At 41.2% G+C, this 19,387-nt stretch overlaps 1 protein-coding gene across 1 annotated transcript in view; it reads left to right on the top strand.

Moving 5' to 3' along the window:
* The window catches only part of LOC134587291 (gamma-aminobutyric acid receptor subunit rho-1), a 168,062-nt gene extending 149,075 nt beyond the window's left edge, over positions 1-18,987 (top strand). The window contains exon 10 of the mRNA XM_063443566.1: positions 17,387-18,987. Within this exon, the coding sequence (XP_063299636.1) occupies positions 17,387-17,674 (288 nt within the window). The 3' untranslated portion in view covers positions 17,675-18,987. The remainder of the gene's footprint in view (positions 1-17,386) is intronic.
* Positions 18,988-19,387: the final 400 nt, after the last annotated feature.

Below are 19,387 nucleotides of genomic sequence, written 5' to 3'. Positions count from 1 at the left end.
TTTTTTGTATAGCACTTTCGGTCTTGATGGTAAGACCCTTTTTAGATACTGGTCCTGTAGTAAAATGGGCCAATTTTTCCGTATAGATCTTTCAATTAGATTCGCCCTGCCATTATACTTAGTGAGGAAGGCAAAATCAAAGTAATTTCTGTGTCCTCTATTATTCGTAATCTTATGTTTATCCTTATCTACTAGGAGATCTTTCCTCTGGAAACCTTCTATCTTTTGTTGGGTTTTAAATAAAAGATCATTGGGATAGTTCCTATCTTGGAATTTTTTATTTAAAATTTGTGCTTGTTGTTTAAAATCGTCCCTGTCTGTGCAATTTCTAAAAATTCTCATGTGTTGCCCCCTTGGAATATTTGTCAACCAATTGCGATTATGGCAGCTAGAGAATTCAATGAATCCATTCCCATCTGTGGGTTTAAAGTAGGTCTTGCTTCTGACTTTCCCTTCTTTTATAAATAAAGTCAGATCTAAGAAGTTTATGTGTGTGTCGTGAATTTCTTCAGTAAATTTAAGACCATAGGTATTAAAATTAATAAAAGACAAAAACTCGTTTAAGATCTCCCTTCCCCCCTTCCAAATTATTAAAACATCATCGATATATCTTCTCCAATGTACCAGGTTCGCACCGAATGGGTTATTCTGCCAGATGTTCTGAAGTTCCCAATCTGCTACAAAAATATTAGCATAACTCGGTGCGAACCTGGTACCCATTGCTGTTCCACAAGTTTGAAGGTAAAAAGTCCCCTCGAACCAGAAAAAGTTGTGGAACAGAATGAACCTTATGAGGGTTAAGATAAAAGAAATCTGCTCTGTATTCATTTCTGGGTCTTTCATTAAAATCCTATGGACGGCATCTATACCCTTCTCATGGTCTATAACGGTATATAAGGATGCTACATCCACAGTTACCCAGATGTATTCATCACACCACTCAAAATCTTCAAACTCCCTAATGATCTGGGCAGAATCCTTAACATACGATCTCGCTTGTGCCACGTATTTCTGGAGAAAAAAATCGATGTACTGTGAGATGTTACTAGTCATCGATCCGATCCCACTAATGATGGGTCTTCCTGGTGGGGATATGAGGCTCTTATGTACCTTTGGTAGGTAATAGAAGACTGCTGTCTTGGGGGATGAGATAAACAAATAGTCAAGTTCTCCTTTATCTATAATACCTTTATCATAACCTTCATTTAGAATTTGATGTAACTTTTTCTTAAAATCATATGTGGGGTTACTTTTTAAAATTTTATAGGTATTAGTGTCACCCAATATTCTTTGGGACTCTTTCATGTAGTCACCTCTATTTAAGACCACAATGCTCCCCCCTTTATCGGCCTGTTTAATTACTATCTCCCTATTGTCTTTCAATAATTTAAGGGCTTGTTTCTCTCTCTTAGTTAAATTCTCTTTTTTCTTATTCGTGGAAATTTTTTCGAAATCCCTCATGATCATCTCGCAGAAAACCGGGATATGATCCCCCTTTTCCCAAGTGGGAAAGAATTTGGATTTATTTTTGAAACCTGAATGGATGGTCTCTGGAGTTTGTCTTACATCAATAGATGTTCCATCTTTGTCGGGAGTGTCTGAAACGGTTCCTATCATTGGTGTAGTGTCTTTTTTCTTTTCAAAAAATCTTTTTATTGTTAGTTTCCTCAAAAACTTTTGAGTGTCAATGAACAATTCAAATGAATTTGGTTCAGCTTGTGGGGCGAATTTTAAGCCTTTGTTCAGTACACTCAATTGTTCTGGACTTAAGATCACTGAGGATAAATTCAAAATGCCCTCGCTACTAGATGTTTCGTTTAGTCGGACATTTCTCCCTCCTCTATGTCCCCTAGTCCTCCGGTGGCTCCCAATAATTTTCTCTTTTTTGGTGGTGTCTGAGTGATCTGCAGGGGGGAAAAACTGTTCTTGTGGGTCCATACATTCTGATTCTTTGAATAATGGCCTCTTGGTCGGCTCTCTAAAAAAACTTCCTGCTGACTGGGCTTGTCTTTTGTTTTCTTATTGATAGTGTTAACTTGTATTTCTTTTCTTCTTACAACTCTATCCGTATCTTCATGATCTACAACCGTTCTAAATTTCCTAGGAGTATTATTTGTACCATAGGATTTCTTAGCTATTTTGGTTTCCTCAGAGGTAGTATATGTTTCATATCTCTTTCCAGCCCCCTGGTTATACTGATGGGGTCTATTATTTCTTATATTCCTACCCTGGGTCTTCCTTATCGCGACTCAATTTATTCTCTTTATTGTTTAAAATTTTTTCTTCTAATTTCTCCACATTCTTATTTAACAATTTACTATTCTCTCTGATGGTTTCTTCGTCAAATGCTTTATTAATCTCTGACTCCACCAGATGGATCTCTTCCTCGATAGTTTTCAAACAGTCTTCCTGGTATTCCACCAGGATTTCCATTAATTGATTAGAACACTTATCTAAGGCATTATTCCATTTTTCCATAAAAATGGGGTTATCATTACCAAAGGCTGGTTCTTTCTCAATCCTTAGTCCTCTTGGTATGATCCCCAGATTTAAGTATTGTTGGAGATATTTAATCTCCCACCATTTTTTAACCTCTTTTTCTGCCAGTCTCTCTAATTTTTGAAATGAGAAGTTATTCACAGCCTGACTCATAGTGGTTTCTTTTCTTGAGAAAAGGCTTTCGACTCGTTTATTTCTAGCATCTCTTATGGTTGTAGTCATAAGTCTACAATATGCCATGTTTTCTAGTATAAGATGCACTGGACTAAAACAGAAAACAGAAGGTATATACAATCCTCCACACACCCTGTAGAGTGAATTCAATACCCAAAGGGTATAGTAAAGACAAAAGGATAAATTGGTGGGTGGTGAAGGTAATGACAAATTTTAAACTTAATGTAGGCAAGCCACTGTTCTGAGGTCACTCCAACCTCTATACAAAAATGAACACAAAGTCTGGACTCTAGTACAGACTACAGGGCGCCACAAGCATTAAGATATGTGGTGATCTAGTATAAAATGATATGGAATAGTTCAGAATAATGTCATAAAAATACCATATATAAAAATATAAAATCCTCCAGGGGCTCCCCACACAGCTGCACCTCTCACACCTCAGACCCAGAGCCCACCGGAGGACATGCAGCAACAGCCCACAACTTCAGCAGGTACTACTGAGCCTGCAACCAAACAGGACCTCCAAATCCTATACACAATGCTGCAGGATATTCAAAGCCTCCTCACTACTGACCTGCCCATCTTAAAAACGTCTATACAACAACTGACAGGCAGAATAGAGACAACTGAAACAGGTATTAAAGAGCTCCGCCAAGACACCTCTACCATGCAAGCATCTATACTCCACCTACAAGCAGCCCAACAGGCGCTCTCATTACAAGTAGCGGCGCAGGAAGACAGATACCGCCGCAACCACATAAAGCTAAGGGGCATACCGACCACCGTCTCCCAGGAGGAACTACCACATTATGTGAGAAGGCTGCTGGCCTCGGTGCTGCCACCCGCCACCGCGAAAAAAATCACCATTGCTGGGCTATACCGCTTGCCGACGCCCACCACAACCACTTCTACAATGCCCGGCGACGTCATTCTCCGCTGTGCACTGCCACAAGATAAGGGGCAAATAATGACAGCGGTACGGAATAAGACCCCACTTGCATTTGAAGACGCGCAATTGTCCTTCTACCAGGACCTATCCAAAGCCACTCTTCAATGGCGAAAATCCATGAACCCGGTCACCACCCGGCTGCGGGCAGCAGGAGTATCCTACAGGTGGGGAACGCCACGAACCCTCCTCGTCTCACACAAAGGGACCGTACAAAAGCTGAACTCTGGGACTGATATTCCTGCATTCCTCGCAACACTAGACATACCGAACGAGACGACCGCCTCAGCAGGATTAAACCGCGCCCACGGATGGGACCCATCCAGTGTGGTACCATTCATACCGAGGACCGCAGCCGACCATCCGCCTGACACCTGACTGGCAGGGCAGCCACCAGCTCCAACCCAAATCCATTGGAGAGACTCACCGATCCAGCAGCCTTAGGCTGCAAAGTTGTTCAGTTGTAACATTTTGATTTTGGTTTACAGTTGTTGCCTTATTTTTTAGTTTCTTAACGCAGACTCACTCATACGAGGACACAAACACTGACCTGGGTCTCCTAGGAATAGAGAGACCAGGCTCACTATATCTTGACCAGGCACCCACGAAGCAGTACCACATAAGGCACCAGTCCGGTTCCATAAAGCCACGTATAACTCGCTACTTCACTGCAAACACCCCCCCCCCCCCCCCCCGCTACCCCCTTGGTCAGGGGCAACACCTCCACCGCACGGCTAAGCCATGCACGAAGGTAGCCAAAGGTCACCCCCACCACAATATCGGCACCCAAGTGCAGGAAAACCACACAATTTAACCCTAGACCCGTGCATGTTTCCAAACTTGCCCACCAATGAGCGGACACGACCGCCTTGTAAACCCCTACATTGCCTTAGGAACATGCACCTCATGCACCACCCTACCGGGGCCTGAACAGACAACACCAATACACCATGTACCATACTCGCCAATAGCCCACTAGGGACCCACCCATGTTAAACATAAAAAAAAATGTGCATAATCACTATATGTGTAACACGTACAATATCATATTGTTTACTTTGCTAAAAATGCCAATTATACATCTCTGTAATGCAATGCACAACAAAAATAAAGAATTAAAAAAAAAATAAAAAAAAAAATATAAAATCCAATTTATTAGAACAATATCTAAAAGTGCAACATGCACAGAAGAATCAAGAACCCCTAAAGGTAGCAGCTATATTTATACAATGCTTAAATAAAGTGCCAAATGCTGAAGTGCAGAGTATACAAAAGTGCCAATGCTATTTTCTTTGAGCAAAAAAATGCACAAATACTTCAACACTAAAAATGCATGTAAAAACAGACTGCTATACCAAAAATGTAGGGTTCTTGCGGGTGCTCGGTGCTCTACGCGTTTCGTCGGTAACGACTTCCTCAGGAGCTTGCTGAATTCCTGCCGGTCTTCTCTCTCTTTTAAATCCGCCGGTCCGGCCACCAATTAGTGGTTGCGCATGCGCAGTCCGTGCCGTGCGCGCCGTCATACGTAATGACGTGCGGTTGGTCGGAGTGCGCATGCGTCTTCCACGCTGGAACGCAAATAAACTTTATGTGTAATATACACAGCCACAAAACGAGCAAAACTCCACTTGGAGCGCTCGAGAATAATGCGGTCTGAATTCACAGACCTGCCTACATCCAATCTTAGTGTAGCTACAATTCCAGCATCCTAAATAAAGATGCAAATTGGGCCTTAAAAATAGAGATGACCAATTGAATCAAAGAATTGATTATATTAATTTTACTGGCAGAAAAAATGGTAAAATATAAAAAATAAAGAATATATATATGGTATATAAAAAATCTACATGTGTATATGTACATAAAAAATGATAGCCCATTTGCATCACTACATTCATGATATAAATTACATATATATATGTCTAGGGCTAACATAAAAAAACTATCTTCAAGAGATAAACAATCGATCAGTAATTTCTAACGGAGTACATAGAGTATATCAAATGATTAAATATCAAATCCATCAAAATGAATACAAAATATGGAGAATATAAAGAGAATAAAGTGTAACATAATTGAATAGGGGACAAGTATAAAATAATAAGATCAAGAGACCATGGAAGGTTATAGAAATAGCAACCTCTATGTGGTGAGGATCATTTTGTGAAGTTCAAAGAATGGAGGGGCTCGCTTTCTCTTGTTGTCACTTTCTTCATTGCACAAACAGGAACAAAGATAAATATAAAAATGGAAATAAGAATATATATACATGGAGAAATCTAGATAAAAAGGGGATATAAAAACAAGTTAATATATGCAGGTCAACATATACAGGTTAATCTATAAAAACCAGTATGTCAAGGTCCGTATTAAGACCCGAGGGAACCGATGATTTCATTCTATATATCCATTCGGTTTCCCTCATTGCCAACATTTTCTCCGTGTTCCCCCCTCTCCAGTGTGGTTTAATTAAATCAATCCCAATGCAAATAAAATCTTTCCAGTTAAAAACATTGCAGGTAGTACAGTGTTTAGGAACACTATGTTTCATGTTTTTATTATTGATCCCATTAAAATGTTCAAGCAGTCTAACATGAAGTTTTCTAATAGTGCGTCCTATATACTGGACGCCACATTTGCATTGTAGTAAATATACAACATTTTTGCTCTGGCAATTAATAAAATGTTTTATTTTAAAAACCTCCTTTGTGACTGTGCTCCTAAATTCCATAGTTTTGTTTGCTTGAAACTTACAAGTGCTACATCTGCCACATTTAAAAAAACCGTTCGGTTTCTTGGATAAAAAATGCTCCTTTTCCTTGCCTTCTTTAGGTAGTATGCTAGGTGCTAGAATGTTTTTCAGATTATTAGTTTTTTTGTATAGCACTTTCGGTCTTGATGGTAAGACCCTTTTTAGATACTGGTCCTGTAGTAAAATGGGCCAATTTTTCCGTATAGATCTTTCAATTAGATTCGCCCTGCCATTATACTTAGTGAGGAAGGCAAAATCAAAGTAATTTCTGTGTCCTCTATTATTCGTAATCTTATGTTTATCCTTATCTACTAGGAGATCTTTCCTCTGGAAACCTTCTATCTTTTGTTGGGTTTTAAATAAAAGATCATTGGGATAGTTCCTATCTTGGAATTTTTTATTTAAAATTTGTGCTTGTTGTTTAAAATCGTCCCTGTCTGTGCAATTTCTAAAAATTCTCATGTGTTGCCCCCTTGGAATATTTGTCAACCAATTGCGATTATGGCAGCTAGAGAATTCAATGAATCCATTCCCATCTGTGGGTTTAAAGTAGGTCTTTAAAGATGGAGATGAGATAGCATACACATGTCAATCAGATCAAGGGGATAAATAAAAAAATTACAAAAATGAATAAGGTGAAGCAAATTGAGCCTGAACCTTTGTTTTTACAGCAGTCCAGAGACTGTCAATAGGGGAGACTAACACTCTCCCCCTCTCTATTTTCTAGTTCTTTGTCCATAGGCTTTTTTGGGGTGTGCCTATTATGAGTGGCAGCTTTTCTACTGTAGAATTCATTTTTAAAGCCTAGAGTCTGGATCTTTTTTCTATTTCTGCATTTATAATCTGACAGTTTGCCACAAATTTGGAAAACAACTTAAACACTCTGTCGCAAGTTTCCCTGGTGTTATCTGACAAGCCCATTTGAGACAAGTTTTACTGTGCGCTAGGAGAGCCTCTAATCCAGGAGGAGGCCTTGTCACATGTTTGTTTGCTCTGGGATGATGCCTGAAAAAACTCCTGAAATTTTAAGCGGGATAATGCATTAGCAGCCGTTTTACGTACACCAAGAACATACGTACAAGTGACAAAACTTGATGAGTAAGAGCCTTGATGAGTAATACTAAAGAGCGGTAGATCAGATGCAACTGGGCTACAGGTCACAGAACCAGTGGCCTAAAAAAGGCTTTAGATCTTGTGTGGCAGCTGTATTGGTTGTATAACAGGGGAATTAACAGACTGTGGGAAATGGATGTGGCTTCCCATTCTTATAGGAAAGAAAACAATTTTGACAACCTGGACAGGTCTGTTAGAACAGCCGTGACGAGCATGACAGGGTTAATGTAGGCGGATGACTAGGGAGTTAGTGGAGTAGTCCAATTATGTAATCGTGACCTCACAGTAACGAGACTCTGAAGATATCTATGATGACAGACCTTCGCCAGAGATGGTCTCCATGCTGCTTGGTACACCAGACCCTGCCTATGGGTAGGCAGTCCTTTCCCAAATGAGTCCAGTTAAGTACACTGCAAATTGGGCTGCTGGAGGAGGTTACGGAAAAACTTGGGATATTTGAGTGCTCAGGGAAGGAAGTAGTGCCATATTTATTTGCGTGCTTTGGGTGATAGCAAATGGTACTTCCAAACTAAGTATAACTCGATTAGTAAAGGGGAAGGATGAGTAATAGAGGTAAAGGCCAGCTGTCGAAGTCAACTTCTGAAAGTCATGGCCTGTGAAAAGGAAGGTAGAGCGCATGATTTGGTGTAGCAGAGAAACCATGAGCGGATGTGGCGTAATCCACAAGCAACACTGCAAATATCATCATGTATTGTTAGAGCTGCATGCCTAACCCTAGAACCTAATAGGTAGTGTAAAAGAGGTCCATATGTCCCTTAGGACGGTAGGATGTGTGAGATAGTGTATTTATATAGACCAAGGTCATAACCAGTTTGGGTATGTAAAGGAGTATGTTCTATGGCCCATAATACAAATTACTGGATAGACCCTGTAGGGCATCAGTCTACAACTAGTCTTGGTTAGGCAATACTGAGGGACCAAACAGCTGCCTCTGCCTTCAGGTACGTCCTGTAAATGGACAGGGAAGAACTGTGCCAGTGTACTTATGTGAGAAAGGGAACATGAGCTGGATTGTAACTGGTAATTTTATATTAGGGGATGGAAATAAAGGGTGGCTCAAAGTAAGTGCTCCGTAGGAGGGTAGGAAACTAATAAATTAGGAGATTTTACTTCTTTAGTTTAACGTGAATCGTATTAAATGGTGAACAGATGTCAGATTTCATGGTTATCAATCTGGTATCCTGTCTGCAAATCTCGGGGTTGATAATCATGAATCCTGCTCCTGGGTTATGGCAGTGAATATTCTTTATGTCTGGACATCCGCAATTGGACTGGTCCGGGATTTCACGGGACTGGCCAAGCGGTATCATATTCTAGGTTCGAGTGTATGATTTGTCTAGGGTGGAGGGTTTGTTGAGGCTCAGGATCTAGACATGAATTGGGCCGAGGGACTGAGGCCACTGAACGGAGTGGAAGGAATGTTGGTGTCTTGGTGACAAGTAAGAGCTTCAATACAGGTGGCCGTGACCAGTGTGGCCCTGTCTAATAACCTATAGAGGTTGAAGCGAGGCTCTCATTATGAGTTGGGCCGATGGGCTAATACCTCCATTTGAGGATGGGAGTTGGCCTCATGGGATCGAATTACCTTTAAACCATTGGCCAGCACCATTACCCTTCACAGTCAGTTGACCTATCCCAAAGGAGTGTAGGGGAATAGGAGCGTAATGAGTTGATGGCTGGTAAAAGAACTACATACCTGGCCCAACTAGTGTGGTTGAGCTTGAGAATGGACTCTTGTAGAGAGGAACCTAATGACACACTTGGAACGCTAATGGGAATGTGTCCAGTGTGGTGTAAGTGTAGCTGGAGACTCTGGAGATCCAGCAAGTGTCTGTGACTGTTGAGAATGCTGACAAAGAGGGTTATAGGAAGAAAAATGAGTGGCCTAATGAGGCCATAGTCGTACGTAATTGCTCAAATGAGGGGCCGAAATGGAGATGTAATGGAATGCCCACAGTGGGTAATATTTAATGTTTGAGAGACTGCCTAGTGAGGGCCGTATGTAGAGACATTGTTGTGGCAGGCTGTATACCAAAATAAACTTATGCCAAATGTAAATCTTATACCATATGTGAGTGCCCAAATGAGCAGATGAAAATTTGTGCTGTACTGAATAGCATGTGGAGGCCGAAGTATGATAGTGTTGTAGCACACCCTAGTAGGCTGGAAATGACATCAGAGCTGAGTTGCTGGGTAATGGGCTGTATGAGATGTAACGATTGTATGTGTCACAACATAAGTGGCCTGGTTACACCGAACTACTGACATTATGCTGAAACGCAATGGCAAAATAAGAGATTTAAGGGTTACATTCATAATGAGGGATAATGGACCCTCTGAGAGTATGGCTTGGTGTATGCCACTTAGGAAGGGTTGTGAGTGGATTAGCATGGTGCTCGTATGGTGGTAGCATAAGGAATACAAATGCATAAATGTCTAAAGGATACAAATCCAATGGACACAGAACGAGGTTGCTTGCAAAATATACAACGAACATATAAAAATTATATATTTAAATAGATTTTATTTTATTAAGTATTTGGAGGAAAAGACATATATAACAGAAACCCATTAAAAAGAGCCATACACCAGTAAAGGCTCTATAATAAACAGGGACACACTCTAAGGTACACTGGATAGAATGTGGACTGAGGGTAATGGTGGTGGAAGTTAGATACCCTAAAAAGATTTTATATATGGACTACACAGGATCCCATGTGGCTATAATGAAAAGGCAATACAGAAGCCACATGAATCAATACCACTATTACAGATGTACTGTGTTGAATGGACCAAACTCATTGTGACTGTGACTTAGCTATTAGTGAAAAGATTTAGATGTCAACTTCAAACCACTTATGGCTAGAATGAAAGGCAATTTGAAGCCCTATAAATCAACCCCACTATTATGAATAATCAGGGAAAAATGAATTATTTCTAATTTAGCAATATAGCAACTCAGGCTGCTACCTGAGAGGATGTCACTCTGGTATAAATTTATATGCCATTTATATTGAACCAATTATGGCAATAAAGAGAGACAGAAAAGTCCTCCAAGATAAAACCACCATTATGGATAAACTGTATTAATCAAGTATTAACAATATAACAAGGTAACAAATAAAAATTGCTACAAGGAAAAGTTATACAAGATAGATTGTAAATACAAAGGGGGAAAGTATATAGATTGCAGCAGCCTTCTAGGAACTAACTTAAAAAGATATTGACTTCAAGGTCACTGACTAAACAAATTCTAAGGCATAATAGAGGGCTCGTTGCTGCTAAACACCCAATCTAAGTAGAAAGCTGATACTCCCTTAGAATCCCCCAGTACACCGAAAGAATATCCTCCAATTACGTCCACATAGCTACTGAAACTGTCTTGAATAATGCCCCATGATAAATACCGTATATACTCGAGTATAAGCCGACCCGAATATAAGCCGAGGCCCCTAATTTTACCCCAAAAAACTGGGAAAATGTATTGACTCGAGTATAAGACTAGGGTGGGAAATGCAGCAGCTGCTGGTAAATTTCTAAATAAAATTAGATCCTAAAAAATTATATTAATTGAATATTTATTTACAGTGTGTGTATATAATGAATGCAGTGTGTGTATGAGAATGCAGTGTGTATTTATGAGAATGCAGTGTGTATGTATGAGAATGCAGTGTGTATGTATGAGAATGCTGTGTGTATGAGTGCAGTGTGTGTGTGTATGAGTGCAGTGTGTGTATGAATGCAGTGTGTGTGTGTGTGTGTGTGTGTGTGTGTGTGTGTGTGTGTGTGTGTGTGTGTGTGATGCAGAGTGTGATGCAGAGCCTTGGTGGGGGGTGGGCATTTTTATTTTTTAATTATTATTTTAATATTTTTTTTTGTTTCATTAAATGTTTTTTATTATTATTATTTTTTATTTTATTATTATTTTTTATTTTATTTTATTTTTTTCATTATTTTTTTATTATTATTAATGTATTTTTTGCATATACACTGAAGACGATAATACACACAGTGAAGTTTATATAATTGCCATTTATTAATTGTGCCTCCTGTTTCTCCAGAACTCCTGGTGCCCATGCAGTTCTTCAGTACTATATATATAGCTTATGCTAGCTATCCTGTAGCCCTAGCAGAAGGAGTTAAACATTGAAAAACCTACAGCAAAGTGAACATCCAGCCCTATTAACATGTCTCTCCTGGGGGAACATCTTTGTTTAGTGGCAGATACTAGAGAGAGAGAGTTACACTGAGCAGCATCCGCACTAATCCTCAAATTTTTTCGGCCCCCCTCCCTGCTTGCTAGCTGGCCAGGGAGGGGGGCTCTCCTTCCCTGGTGGTCCAGTGGATGGGCACTGTGTAGGAGGGTGCTGTGGGGGCTGCAGAGAGATGTTACTTACCTTTCCTGCAGCTCCTGTCAGCTCTCTCCTCCTCCGCCGGTCCGTTCAGCACCTCGGTCAGCTCCCAGTGTAAATCTCGCGAGAGCCGCGGCTCTCGCGAGACTTACACTGTGAGCTGACAGAAGAGCTGAACGGACCGGCGGAGGAGGAGAGAGCTGACAGGAGCTGCAGGAAAGGTAAGTAACATCTCTCTGCAGCCCCCACAGCCCCTGTCTGTATTATGGCAATGCAAATTGCCATAATACAGACAATTGACTCGAGTATAAGCCGAGTTGGGGTTTTTCAGCACAAAAAATGTGCTGAAAAACTCGGCTTATACTCGAGTATATACGGTAAGTACCCATTGTGCAACAAAAGAAAATGTGCTGTGACAAACAGAAATTAAACCGACACGCTTTTCGTCACTACTAAAGCGCCTTTGTCCAAGGCAATCAAGAAAGCGGCTCACCTGGTCCCCTTATGTAAGAATAAGGAATAATCAGTCATGTTATGTTTGTGTTATCAGAGAGTTGTTATGAGTCAAATTACACGACATGGGAAAAATGACACAGAGCACTCTGATTGGTTGGATTCCAAGCCAACCAATCAGAGCGCTGTGACAGGTAAATTTAGAGACTTACCTGTCAGTCTCGTCATTTACCTGTCGTAGCATTCTGATTAGCTGGCTTAAACCAACCAATCAGAGCTCTCTGAGCCTAATTGCAGCTCGTGGGAAGGCTTTATAAGCCTTTCCCCGCCTTGCAGAGCTCAGTCTGTGTGGTGCCCTCCATGGGTAAAGATGGATTTTTTTTTTGCACTCAGGTTTTTTGTTTTATTTTCAAAGTCCAACAAATATTATGGACTTTTATTTGGCCTTTTTTGGGGGCTGGAAAAAGAAGATTTTAGAAAAAATAAGACATCAAATGGTGTCTTTTTTTATTTACAGGGGTTTAGTTTTATTGTCGTCCCCCCACACTGTTTTTAGGGTGAGGGGGGTAGGTAGGGGTTTATTAATTTTTTTGGGTGGGAGGGGGACTAGTGGCATTTTTATTTAGGGCCCCCATCTGCCTCTCAGGGGTAGGGACAGTGGGGGAGGACAATAGGTCCCCCTCCTTATTATTTAGGGGCCCCACCCACCACTCAGGGGTGGGGGCCGGGGGGAGGGCTATAGGTCCCCCTCTACCACCTCCCTTATTTTCATTTAGGGCCCCCACCTGCCGCTCCTCACCCTTCCGCCCCCCCCCCACGGGTGAGATGTCCCACCATAGGGCCATTTATTGAGGGGTAGGGGGGTATTTACATTTTTTAACAGTGAGCAGCCACAGGCTGCACACTGTTTACTAGACATGCCCCTACTAGCGGTATAGCGAGTAGGGGCAGAATTTACTAACACTAAGTAATCTTTACTTAGTATTAGTAAATTATTATTTTTTTATGGTAGTACAATGCACTATTTTTATATTTAGGAACAGGCTTAAATCATGTCACTTAGGCATATTATAGATTATAAGAAAGCTTTACAATAGTGTTATCAATCGCTGCAAACGTTAGGTATTACTATTAGTCATCGCTACCAACAATAGGTATCTAAAGGTCTATGTGCGGTAATGGTTACACAACATCACATTTTATAGTTAAGGCAAACAGGTTTGCTGAGACATTCTACGAGGCTTTACTGGTAATGGTAAAATGTAGCTGGAACCTATCTTGTCAAGCTTACTGCCCTTTCTATATTTACTGACAGCAAGATGGACGATTATGGTGCGCTTGTAATTTATGCTAGGATGCTATGTGTGATGCCCTGCGTATCACATTAGAGTAACGTAGCTTTAAATGCTCTGATTTGTGCTGGTGCAATATATACATTGTGTGAGTTATCTAAAGCTTTGTGAGTAAGCAGTAAGAGAAAGTAGATAAAGCAAGAAGAGAGAGAAGAACAGAAAAATGTAAGGTATCAAACATTGCTGGTTCAGTCCAGTCCACCCCTCTCAGCCGATGCCGGCTCTGGAAGCTTGACAGGTGGGCCGGGGATAATAGCAGTCCTTAGTGTGTTTTGAGGTTGCCGCTACCCTGCCGTGGACATGGTGGCCGCCAAGCTTGGGTCGTATGCGGGAATTCCAACCCATCTGTGGGGGAGCGTGGCGTTCAGTTGTCGGGTCTCCTCTCCTGCCCCAGAGCCTTGTGAGAGCTGGTGCCCTCCTGCCATGAGCCTGGGATCCGTTTTGGTCCAGGGTCGTCCCTTTCGGGAAAGTGCGGTGAGTTTTGGTCGCCCAGCTGGGTCGTCGTTGCGCTGCTCTCCGCCTGTATGGCCGGCACCTTTGGGTATTGTGCCCAGTTACTCTCAGCCCGGGAAGGCGTGTAGTGTGGGATTCAGGAGCGTGGATCTCAGTAGTGCCCTGAAGAGGAGGGGGGTCTTGCTCGTGTGGGGATTCGTGCTGGGTCTTAGGGCGGCCTGCCTGGTTGTCTCGCTCCAGTGTGGGCGAAGGTGGGTGTGGGGCCTCGCGGTCTGCCGTGCCGGCTATCAGTGGCTGCACAGCCGCCTGAAAGGCCAGAGTTGGGCGCTCGTAGTGGCGTCGGCGGGTGGTTGGCCTAATCCACGAGGCCACCAGTTGTGCTGCTCGCTGGTAGGTCACCCCCCTGTCCAACAGTGTTGTGCAGAAAGTCAGACACAGCCGGTCTAAGGCTACCAGAGGATGGGGTGTGGAATGGCTGACCTCTTTCTTTTGCCGTGGTCCCCGCAGGACGGCCATTTTGGCTGGGCCCCAAGTGCTTTGTGGCATTGCGAATTGTGTGGTCGGTACAGCGCGCTCACAGTTTGAAGGTGCTTGGTACAGTCGCTTGATTGATTGATTGTGCTGGGATATCCCTCACCGGCCAGGGGGGTGAACGGGGTCTTGGGGATTACAGCGCTTTCCGTCGAGCCGCTGGCGGGGAGGTTGGCCGCCTCTCCCGCGCCTGCACCCGTTGGTAGGCCGCAACCCTATCTCCGCATCAGGTCACCTCACCGGGTCCGGCGATCCGGCTAACCGAGCCTCGGGGGTCTCACCGCTACTCTGCTGTGTCAGATTGGTAGGTTCGATGGGATATTCTTAGGTACTTGTCGTTTATTTGCCGGTTCTCACACGGAGCTCCGGTTTAGTGCGACCAGTCTGTTCGGCGACCAGGCCCCGCCCCCTCAGTATTAGTAAATTTGACTTAAAAACCAATCTTGGTCTTTCATCCTTTTGGTAGATAGCTCCCTGATAACGTGGGAATTAGGGAGTTATCTACCAAGCAGCTGCAAGATGCAGCCGCGGCACGAATAGGATCGGTGTTTCATTCATTAGAATGAAATTCCGATCCGAACAAAGTCCCGAATTGAAAAACTGTTCTCATTCTGTTAAGATAAAATTCGGTAGTTTCGCTGGCGTTCTGTCTAAGTGACAAGATGTTCGGGAATACTGACAGGAAGCATCACAAGATCACGGAGCAAAGATGAGAATTGTGGGGAAATTGCTCTGACCACAGGAAATTAAGCACACTTTGCTCCTCCGCCGGTCCCTACTTTGTCTAATATATTAAAGAAAATTAGAGTAGACAGGAAGAAATGAAGAACAGATCATGACAAAGGGAGAGAAGAGGAATCGATTAAAGAAAGGTAAGTTCGGCATGACAATGCCGCTTTAAAGCATTTTATGCTTCCTTTTACATTTAGCCCTCTTTGCATAATTTTTGCAGACAGCGAACTTGAAGTCGACTAAACATTTAGGAAGTTTAATGAAGGCTCAACTACATACTCTTTTTAGAGAAAGTATCCTTTCGCAATTTTTGGGTTATAGAATTTTTGCAACATTGTATATATTCCCTTGAGGCATCATTTCATAGGTATTACACTGCTTAGCAACTAAGCTACTGGGTTCAACCTCTCTGTGACTATATTTTTTTTACTCACCACAACTACCTGATAACAGACAGATTTACTTTATACTTGTCTCTGTTTTACAATAAACCTAGCTTTTTGCCTTCATTACAATATTATTTTTTCAGACAGCGACCTTGAAGTCGATGCAGTGTTTAGCAAGTTCAATGAAGGCTTAGCTATATAATGTTTTTCAGATACATTATCCCTCTGCTATCCTTAGATTATATGATCTAATTGCTATATTGTATAGATTTCTTTGCTGTACTATCCTATAGGTATATTGTTCAAACTCTCTGAGTACATTTTTTACTCACCACAACTACCTTGTAACCTGTATACGATTACGATTCATAATTGTCTCAATCGTATAATTCCTTTAACAAGCAGCCTCCATTGCTCCTTAACCACGTCTACCCCATTTCTTACTTATGAGCTCCACTTTATTTTGTGTTTATAAGGTTCCTTTTTTTAGTGTTTTTTTATTTTTAATTTTTTTGTCTTTTTAGTTCAATTACTGTTCCTTTTTAACGATATATAAATACATTTAGTTTTAATTACATTATATTCATATAGGGACTTTACTTTGTCCTCTGGATTTTATGTCCATTGGTCATCTAGGTGTATAATCAAATTCTGGAAGAGTATGTTACAAATAATTTTATCTATATTTGTTAATGCCAATACACATAGTTTATGTTCTTCTGATTGATGTGAAGATACTTTCCAGGTGGAAGATCTTGTTTATTTAAAAGCTGCTGCACATGCATATGGACATGCTTCCATTTTCAACGTTACCATTCTTCTTACATTTTTCCTCTGACCCAAATCAATGTTAAGCTCCTTAAAGCAGGCTGACTCAGACTCTTTACATACTGTAATGTCTATATAGGTTCTCTGAATCGGAATCCTGCTTAACCCCTTAAGGACACATGACATGTGTGACATGTCATGATTCCCTTTTATTCCATAAGTTTGGTCCTTAAGGGGTTAAAGGACCACTCTAGGCACCCAGACCACTTCAGCTTAATGAAGTGGTCTGGGTGCCAGGTCCAGCTAGGGTTAACTAATTGTTTTATAAACATAGCAGTTTCAGAGAAACTGCTATGTTTATCAATTAGTTAAGCCTTCCCCCAATCCTCTAGTGGCTGTCTCACTGACAGCCGCTAGAGGCGCTTGCGTGATTCTCACTGTGAAAATCACAGTGAGAGCACGCAAGCGTCCATAGGAAAGCATTATGAATGCTTTCCTATGTGACCGGCTGAATGCGCGCGCAGCTCTTGCCGCGCGTGCGCATTCAGCCGACGGGGAGGATCGGAGGCGGAGAGGAGGAGGAGAGCTCTCCGCCCAGCGCTGGAAAAAAGGTAAGTTTAACCCCTTTTACCCTTTCCAGAGCCGGGCGGGAGGGGGTCCCTGAGGGTGGGGGCACCCTCAGGGCACTCTAGTGCCAGGAAAACGAGTATGCTTTCCTGGCACTAGAGTGGTCCTTTAATACTTGTTCAACCAATATTACTAGAAAGTCAGTTCCAATTACATTAGTCCAGATCAGGCAACAACAGCAACTGTGTTTTACTGAGTGACATTTTGTCATTTGCACCTTGCAGATACCTTGCACTTGTGGAGTTGCGCAGCCACGCTCAATGATGGACGGCAGTTATAGCGATGGCGAGGTAAACAACCTGGGACATTTTGTGTCGGAAAATGGAGAGAAGGAAGACAGAATCATGGTGCAACTGGCACTCAGCAATGAAAGAAATTCCAATAGAAGAAAAAGCCAGCGTGCATATGTCAGCATGCGCATTGACACTCATGCTATTGACAAATATTCAAGATCGATATTTCCAGCAGCGTACATTCTTTTTAATATGATATACTGGTCCATTTTCTCTTAGAAAAGAATCACAATACTAAAAGCAAGCTTGCCAATAGACAATTCCCCGAGACATTGAGTGGACTGATTTTTGAACAGATGACACATAAATATTGTTTTCTATGACATTTTTGAGAGTAATAACCCTAATTCACATAACTTGCATTTGTAAAGTATGCTGTGTCTACATGATTTGCAATTTATTTAACTTTTCAGCATTGTATTCTTTTTTTTTTTTTTAAATATAAATTATAGTAGAAAACACATTTTGAGCATCAGAAACATATTGCTCTTTTTAATGTGATGCTCAAAGTAAGCACTAATGTTTAGAGATACTTAGGATTATATTGTACATTTTTTATTTACCACTTCTGTAACAGATAAGTCCATTACTTTTGACTAAGTTCATAATTATGAGATACAGTCTATGCCATCTGTCATAATAATATTCTGCACTTAAAGCTCTTATTACATCAGATAATTGTCTTGTTATAATTTAGCATGGGTCTGTAAAGCTGCGTATGCTAAACAATTGAAACATTCTATGCTGGCATAGAGTCTTTAAAAAGGAAAACTGTGTCCACACTTAAAGGGACACTATAGTCACCTAAACAACTTTAGCTTAATGAAGTAGTTTTAGTGTATAGATCATGCCTCTAAGGTTTCACTGCTCATTTCACTGCCATTTAGGAGTTAAATCACTTTGTTTCTGTTAATGCAGCCCTTGACACACCTCCCCTGACTCTGATTGACACAGCCTGCATGAAAAAAACTGGTTTCACTTTCAATCTGATGTAATTTACATTAAACATATTTTATCTATTGCTCTGTAAATTGCACTTTAATCACATACAGCAGACTCTTGCAGGGTCTAGCAAGCTATTAATATAGCAGGGGATAAGAAAATCTAAATTAAACAGAACTTGCAATAAAGGGAGGATAAACATTAGCTGTCATGTCTCTTTACAGGAAGTGTTTAGGAAGGCTGTGCAAGTCACATGCAGGGAGGTGTGACTAGGGTTCATAAACAAAGTGATTTATCTCTTTGCCTAAATGGCAGATAATTGAGCATTGAGAGTGCAGGGCCATGATCTATACAACAAAACTGGTTCATTAAGCTAAAGTTGTTTTGATGACTATAGTGTCCCTTTAACCCCTTAAGGACCAAACTTCTGGAATTAAAGGTAATCATGACATGTCCCACATGTCATGTGTCCTTAAGGGGTTAAAGTAGTCTTTTCCTGATCAATTAACAAGACAGAGTTTACCAATGAGTTGGCTCCTCCCCTCCCAGCAGAAGTGATAAGTAACTCTGAAATCAGTATAAATAGAGCTGCCCCCCCTGGTTATCATGTAGCATAAGAATATTGCTAGAAGTAAGGAAACCATTTTCCTTATTTCTGAAGAAAACATGATGGCTTCAACCAATGGGTAATTGGTATAAAACAGTTATAACTATGAAAATGTAGACCAATAGGATTCCCCGTTTGGGCAGGTGCTGTAAGTGTCATAAGTTATGGAAAAACATATTTTTTTTTTTTTGAAAATCTGTTTATTTATGATAGGAAAAGAGAGAGAGTACATAAAGGATCGGCTCGCAGGCCCATAAAAAACATAATTACACTTCGGTGTGGCCGAGTAAGTGTAGTTCAAGATTGTTTATATCAAAAGTAACATTGCATTTATATGAGTTGACTTACAATATAACTGTTCAGGTTTACATATAACTGTAGGC

Source organism: Pelobates fuscus, chromosome 2 (genome assembly GCF_036172605.1).
Source record: "Pelobates fuscus isolate aPelFus1 chromosome 2, aPelFus1.pri, whole genome shotgun sequence".
Lineage (NCBI taxonomy): Eukaryota > Metazoa > Chordata > Amphibia > Anura > Pelobatidae > Pelobates > Pelobates fuscus.
This window is presented reverse-complemented; position numbering and strand designations above follow the sequence as displayed.